Raw genomic sequence first — 6492 nt, 5'->3', positions numbered from 1 at the left:
ATTGTCACCAAAGCCAGATTCGAGGTAAGAAGTACCACAGAGGTAGCTGGCCATGGTAGTTCATGCCTATAGTTTCAGCTACTCAGGAAGCTGAGGTCAGAGGATCACTTGAGCCCAGGAATTTGAGGCTGCAGTGAACCACAATTGCACTGCTGCACCCCAGCCGGGGTAGAGCAAGACCTCATCTTTCTTTAAAAAAAAAAAAAAAGTACCATAGAGATGCTGTGAGCACCTCACAGAGGTGGTGAGGCCTGGTGACCTGCCCTACTGCCAATCTCTTTTGCTCCCAAGTGATATCCTGGGAGCCACCCCGGGCAGTACACAGGCTATTGTGGGAGCCACAGAAGCAGGCACAGCCCTGAGGCTGGTGATGACTTGTTCTTGGAACCATAGAAGCATTACTTTCTGAGTAACTGGTCCTACTACTTTCTAGTGTGGGGGAGGGCATCTCCCAAGCCTGGATGAGCCCCAGAGTCACTTGAGGTGCTTATAGAACAGCTCATCTGTGCCAACTCCAGCTTTGGAGATGGGACTTGCTTTTCCAAGCTACTCTTCAGGAATGAGCTTCACAGCCAAGTGAGGGACTTCACATCAGCATTTAACACTAGCCTGGTGGGATGGATGCCATTTGTCACCTGACAGGCAGTGGTGATGCGGAGCTAAGTGACAGCCAGTGGGCACAGAGGGACTATAACAAGGACAAGCGGGGCCTTCCTCGCCAGCGAGCACTGGATTTAGATCCACTTGTACCACCTCTGAGCCTGAATTTCCTCAAATAATGCACACAGGAATTCCCATTATTCAATCGTGAGGTATAATCACCGCCTCAAAGGACTGTGGGATTGTAAATGCAAGAGTCAAAGGGGAACCTTGGGCAACAAGGGTCTCGACCGTTGTCTTTCTTACTTTTCAACAACCTACACCCTCAAGGGTCAAGCTCCAGTCTTTCCTCTCTGCAACACCCCTGGGTTCTGCTTCCTTTCTCCCTGCTGAGGACTCCCGTTGCCCACCTAGCTGCCTGTGGCTTCCCTTGGGATTTCAGCCCTTGCGCAGCCATTCTGGAGCCAGGGACTGGTTAGATCTCAGAAAAACCTCGTATGTTCTTTAACCCTGCCTCCCTCAGAGGCTGGGGCCAGCGATGTCCCCAACGGAGGACACTGTCCTTTACAGAAACACCTGTGGACTATGGTCTCAGTCAGCCCGCCTGATCTTCCCAGTGGCTAGAATTAGGGGAGAAGGAGAAAACGGTCACGTCCATAATCTTTTTCCTCCCCACAAAAGGGTGAGCACACTCTGGGCTGGAAACAGGAGAGAGGCCCATCTCATACTCCAGCAGGGTACAGAGGAAGGTCGGCTGAAGCACTTGCAGAGGCAATCGTGAGAAAAAGGAGGCGAGGGCGAGAGTAAACAGTAAATCATTTCGAGAACCCAAATTACAAGACTTAAAGTACATTTTTAATTGATCTCAGACAAAAACTACTCGGGGTGGCCAGTAATCACTTTAGCCCATCATCTGCTGGACCCGTATCCTAAACAGCCTTGAGGAACTGGGTTAACCGGTTATTTTCACTATTTCGTATCATCCATAGTATTAGAAAAAACAAGGCATTATTGTATCAGTGAGGTTAAAAGCATAGCTGGCAACAACATCCAGTCTCTTATATCCCATATTTTTTCTTCAGCTCTTCTACTTTGTTGACGTACGCTTTCATGGCATCTTCCTTGGCAGTCCCTGTAAGAAATCGACAGGATTGTCAGGGAGGTGGCATGGTAGAAAAGAAGCAGCCTTTAGAGCCCCTGAGTGAATGACCAATAAACTACTGTGCTCAGAAGGTGTGGTGGGGCTAGCTACATGTATCCCCCACGACAGCTGGGAAATGGTCGGCATGAGCTTCTGGAGATAGACTTGTCCTCCAGGCAAGCAGGAAAATGTCCTTACTGACTCTCCAGGTTGACTTTGGCCTTTTAAGTATTTCTGTGTTGGGCTCTTATCTCTAAGAGCTGTTGAGCTTCTCCCTAGAGGTAGGCTATGAGAAAAGCTGAGAACTGTGAGCAAAAGCAACTGGTTCTTGGAGGGGAATGAGACAAATCTTTGTTTTTTTTTTTTGTGGCAGTACAAAGGACACTGAGTATATCCCTCAGAGACAGTGACACCCAGTTTCCTGGATTCTAAGGTGAGAGGGAGAGAGAGCCTCTGGGACTTGGGGCTCATTTTGAAGCACTGGAGAGTACATGGGGCCTGAGAATGGGTGGAAATGTCTGACGAAAACGGATGGTCAGACTGGCATTCCCTTTCTAGTTACTTGCAAATCCTAGGAGTGTATTTATTGTATTGTGGTCCTTTCTGAATTCAAGAGTTTCTCATTTGCAGGCAGACAGAGGGCTTATTCAGAAACGCACCAGGGAGAACACTAAAGCTGCCAGGAGCTTTGGTGCCAACTTTTGGACCTTGCTGCCACAGGTGGCACGTGATTAAGTAGGCGCTTGGATACTTCTTGGCTGCTGGTGCTTAGCATACAATAGCTCCATTCACAAAGCCTACGATGTGCCAGCAGCTTGCCCTGCATTAGCTCATTCCCTTCTTTTATGTGCTTTTCTGGCTGGGAGGGAACTGGGGGGAGGATCGCTTGGGCTGGGGAGGTGGGGGGGGGAAAGAGAGTCGCAGGGAGTCACTGCCTGATCTTGTGGGAGAAAGGGGCGCTATAAGCAGGAAACCACCCCTTATTCTGAAGACACCTGAAGCTCACGCCAATGACATCACCTCCCAATCCCTTCTCTTCAGATGATACCCGCTCAGAGATGGCGCTTTTAGAAAAGGCATTAAATAGTGTCACGAGAAAAAGTAGGTGGCCCGGTTTTTTTCCCATTCCGATGCAGGTCAGGCTGGTTTCCAGCAAGTGCCCCATCCACTTTGATTTTTCTCTTCACCCCTGACACTCCATAATGAAGAGTCTTTCATTACTGGGCTTCACAAATGAGGGAAACTGATGAGAACCATTACCTTTCAGCTCATTCCAGGCATCCCACTTGGCCTTGCCTTTGAGGTCCAACATCCCGGGTCGATCTTAAACAAGCAAGGAGAGACATTAGATATGCTTCAAATTCTAATGGAGAACTTGATCAACTTTTTTTGCTATGAAAGCCATTCTTTATTACTCCTATTCCTTCTAGGCTCTGTCATGGAGTTAAATGGGTCTAGAACAGTGGGTTCTACCTTAAGAGACCCAGATGTACAGAAATACAAACTTAAAATCTAGAGAAAACAGGAGGAAAACTTCTCATTACAAGACTTTTGTCTTACAAGTTAAATAACTCCTACTTTCTCCTTTAAAAACTGTATTATTTTTTATTTTTTTTAGAGATGAGGTCTTGCCAAGGTGCCCAGGCTGGTCTTGAACCTGTGGGTTCAGGCAATCCTCTCACCTTGGCCTCCCAAAGTGCTGGGATTATAGGCGTGAGCCATCGTGCCTGGCCTCAAAAACTGTACTTTGATTTTTAAAAAATTTTTAAAAAAAACATCCATTCACATGGTTCAACATTCAAAAGCTATAGAGGAAAATACTATAAAGTTCCTCTCCCTAATCACTACTGTTACCAGCCTTCTGGGTGTCCTTTTCTATGAAGTGTCTGTTCATATCCTTGACCAATCTTTCTACCAAGTTGTTAGTCTATTCTTTTTGACTTCTGGGAGTTTTTACTGAGGGCAAGTTTTCTGTAAGTTACACCATAACTTTATGCTTGCAGACCTTTTATCATTTGCAGTTGGGAAACACCCTCACTAGCATCCTGCTGCCGTTTTTCACTGCCACACCGAGCACAGAGCCAAGGGGAGCAAGCAGAGTCCACGGCCCGGAGCACTGTGTCTGGCCAAACATCAAGTGTCCCTGAGTGCTTTCTGGGAAGCGTTCCCAGGGACACCTGAAACAAACTGCACCTGCAGAATCATCATCAGAATCCCAGAGCAGCACTTCTCAACAGCCCTTTCTGTGACAATGGAAATGTACACTCGCAATATCCAATTCAGGAGCCACTGGCCACATGTGGCTCCTGAATACCTGAAACTGTGGCTTGTGTGACTGAAGACAAAACTTGATTTAATATGAACTATCTTGGTTAAAGTTTAAATAGCCACAAGAGGCTACTGCATTGAACAATACAGCCCTAAAGAGTTGTTACGATATCTGTCTGATCAGGAAGAGATAGGTTCCCAAGCCAGTCTACTTTCGCTTATGAAAACAGGTAGCTCCAGCATGGACAGAGGCCAGTCTCTGTGAAAATACCATTTGGAAGAAAAGTATCTCAACACCTTTGGTTGCCTCCACTTCACCTTTACTTCCCCTTCCTGGGAGGACAGTCTATAAACTCACTGTGAGACTCATTTCAGCACAAGACCTTCCTCAGCTAAGCCCTCCATGTGAACCTCAGGGCTTGATTTTGGCATTGCCTGTGATCCTTCGCTGTGGGCACCATTGCCTTCGTCCAGCTGGCCGGTGGCCAGCCCACCTGCTCCACCTCAGTTGCTGTGGAACTACGGGCCTTGTTCACCCTTCCTCCTGAAAGGCAAGGGAAACTGCCTTTTATGCTGCCATGACCATCAACTCTGAATCCTGCACAGAATGCACTGTGCTGCTGCCTCAGGATATGCCTGTGTTTCAGGGACTTGGAGCAGAATGAGAACTGCCCAAGGCAGGAAAGACATTATTAGAGAACATGATAGTCCAAAGCACTACCTCAAAAGATTTTTTGGATAAGGAACAAATGGTCATCAGGAAGGCACAGATTTATGTCAGCAAAAATACAAGAAGCCAGGTGCTTCTCTGCTCCTGACAGGCTTGGCAGGGCAGCCAAGTACTCCAGCTTTGATCCTGTCCTCTGGGGCAGAGGCAGTATGCCTCAACACAGTTACTACTGAGCTGAGAGGCTAGACCAAGTCTCTGACCTTTGCTTCTTTCCCAGGAAAGGGGAGTTGCTGGTGATAATCAGTAAGGCCCTTCCAAAACCAGTATTTGAATTCTGCTACCTGAATCACTGAGCAACCTGGAACACGGTCTTTTAAACCCCAGGAACTGTCACCAGGCCCAGTCTGCAGAACAGAGCCTCAGGTAGTTTGAGTCAAGTTCCCACAGACTTCCAGTAAAAGCTGCTGAACCTGCTTTAATGAGCAGGGGACCTCCGAACCTCAGCTCGCATACCTGTATTTACATCGCCCACAGTTGCTTGTTTGTAGTGCCCATAGATAAACAGCATCTCATCGTCTGCTGGCTTGGTCTTGAGGTGCTTAACTTCCTCTGCAGCCTTCTCAAACTCAGCCTAAATGGCAGGGACAGGAGGGGAATGAGGCCTCCTCCAGGCGGGAGAGGGCAGGAGTCCTGCTGTGTGGCCTCAGCAGAGTCCAGCGACTGGGACAGAGAGGTCAGAAAGGTGGCTTTCCTTCTGCAATTCAGGCCAAGAAAAGCAGCCCCCTCAAGCGTGTCTCCCCCCACCCTGTTCCAAAAGGGCACCTAGAAAGATTCAGTAACACCAGGGCAAGCACATCACTTCACCAGCGTCACACATGTATCAGGTGCTCTCACTCCAGCTGGCATCCGGTGCGGGAAACACAGCGGTGGAGGAGGAAGGCTAAGCCTTTGCCCGCAGTGTTCGCTCACTGGCAGGAAAAGCAACGCGACCAACTGCCACCACCGGGTCAGACCAGGAAATGGCTAGGGTTCCAATGAAGCCCTGACTGGTGGACAAGGGTGATACAGCACGCTTGGAACAGCTGAGAAGGGAGCAGGGCATGAGTGTAGTGGAGTCACTGGCCCCCTCCCTCTGGGGACCCGGCCTTCAGCAGCGGCCTCTGTCCCAGTGCTAGGACTGGGGACAGGCAGGCGGGAGGGGCCAGAGGTCTTTCCACACAGCTCGGTCCTGGACAAGGGTCTACACTGGAGGGAAGGAAACGGTCTCCTCTGGGTCACCTCTCCCCGGGCTGCCACTCTCCTCTCCCCCCGCCTCACATGCCGGACACCTGGTGCCAACTCCCCTGACCTCCAAGTTCCCAGACACACCCTCCTTGTTTCCCCACTCCCCCGCGACGCCCCTGGTCGCGTCCTGACCTTCCGGACAGGGACCCAGGCTCCTTGCCCCTTCAATCCGTGCCACCCCTACCCCCTTCTTGCTCTCCAGCACCCTCGCCTTCCACCCCTCTCCTGCTTCACCGCGAAGTCCACCCCATGGGCCACTTTCCAGCAACTGCGGGTGGGCGGCAGTTTTAGAAATCCCCAACCGGAAAGTTCCGCTTGCCAGTCTCTGCCCAACGGATCGGGGCTGGGCATGGGTCCAGGAGGCACGGCGGGGCATCCAAGGCGAGAGCCCGAGAAGCTGAGCCCCACGGCGCCCCCGCTGCACCCTGGCAGCCCGGCGGTGCACGCGGCGTACCTGAGACATCCTGGCCGCGTCGCAAGGATTCCAGAGAGCCCGCGGTGGTGGCGAGGAGCAGGACGCGGGAGCTTA

The 6492-nt window shown here is 50.4% G+C and overlaps 1 protein-coding gene across 6 annotated transcripts; it reads right to left on the bottom strand.

Moving 5' to 3' along the window:
• Positions 1–1433: 1433 nt before the first annotated feature.
• On the bottom strand, positions 1434–6486 carry DBI (diazepam binding inhibitor, acyl-CoA binding protein). Of its 6 annotated transcripts, none has more exons than XM_021707383.1 (5): positions 6388–6478; positions 5838–5924; positions 5193–5310; positions 3002–3064; positions 1434–1732 (listed from the first exon to the last, which is right to left on the bottom strand). In XM_021707383.1, exons 1-5 carry the CDS (start codon positions 6424–6426, stop codon positions 1659–1661), a joined length of 381 nt encoding a protein of 126 aa, XP_021563058.1. In that variant the 5' UTR covers positions 6427–6478; the 3' UTR covers positions 1434–1658. The 6 variants fall into 6 exon arrangements, with proteins under 6 accessions (XP_021563058.1, XP_021563063.1, XP_021563060.1 ...); XM_021707388.1 differs by having other exon boundaries at positions 5838–5919; XM_021707385.1 differs by having other exon boundaries at positions 6418–6478.
• Between the last annotated feature and the right edge of the window lie 6 nt (positions 6487–6492).

The sequence above is a fragment of the Carlito syrichta genome, unplaced genomic scaffold (assembly GCF_000164805.1).
Source record: "Carlito syrichta isolate Samal-C Ts95f unplaced genomic scaffold, Tarsius_syrichta-2.0.1 Scaffold317120, whole genome shotgun sequence".
NCBI classification, from domain to species: Eukaryota; Metazoa; Chordata; class Mammalia; order Primates; family Tarsiidae; genus Carlito; species Carlito syrichta.
This window is presented reverse-complemented; position numbering and strand designations above follow the sequence as displayed.

Excerpts from the sequence above, each read along its gene's own strand:
- DBI (XM_021707383.1), bottom strand. The coding sequence starts at position 6,426 with ATGTCTCAGGTACGCCGCGTGCACCGCCGGGCTGCCAGG. Across the intron at positions 5,311-5,837 it reads GTCCTAGCACTGGGACAGAG|GCTGAGTTTGAGAAGGCTGC; the intron begins GCCGCTGCTGAA and ends CCTGCCATTTAG. Across the intron at positions 1,733-3,001 it reads TGCCTGGAATGAGCTGAAAG|GGACTGCCAAGGAAGATGCC; the intron begins GTAATGGTTCTC and ends GATTTCTTACAG.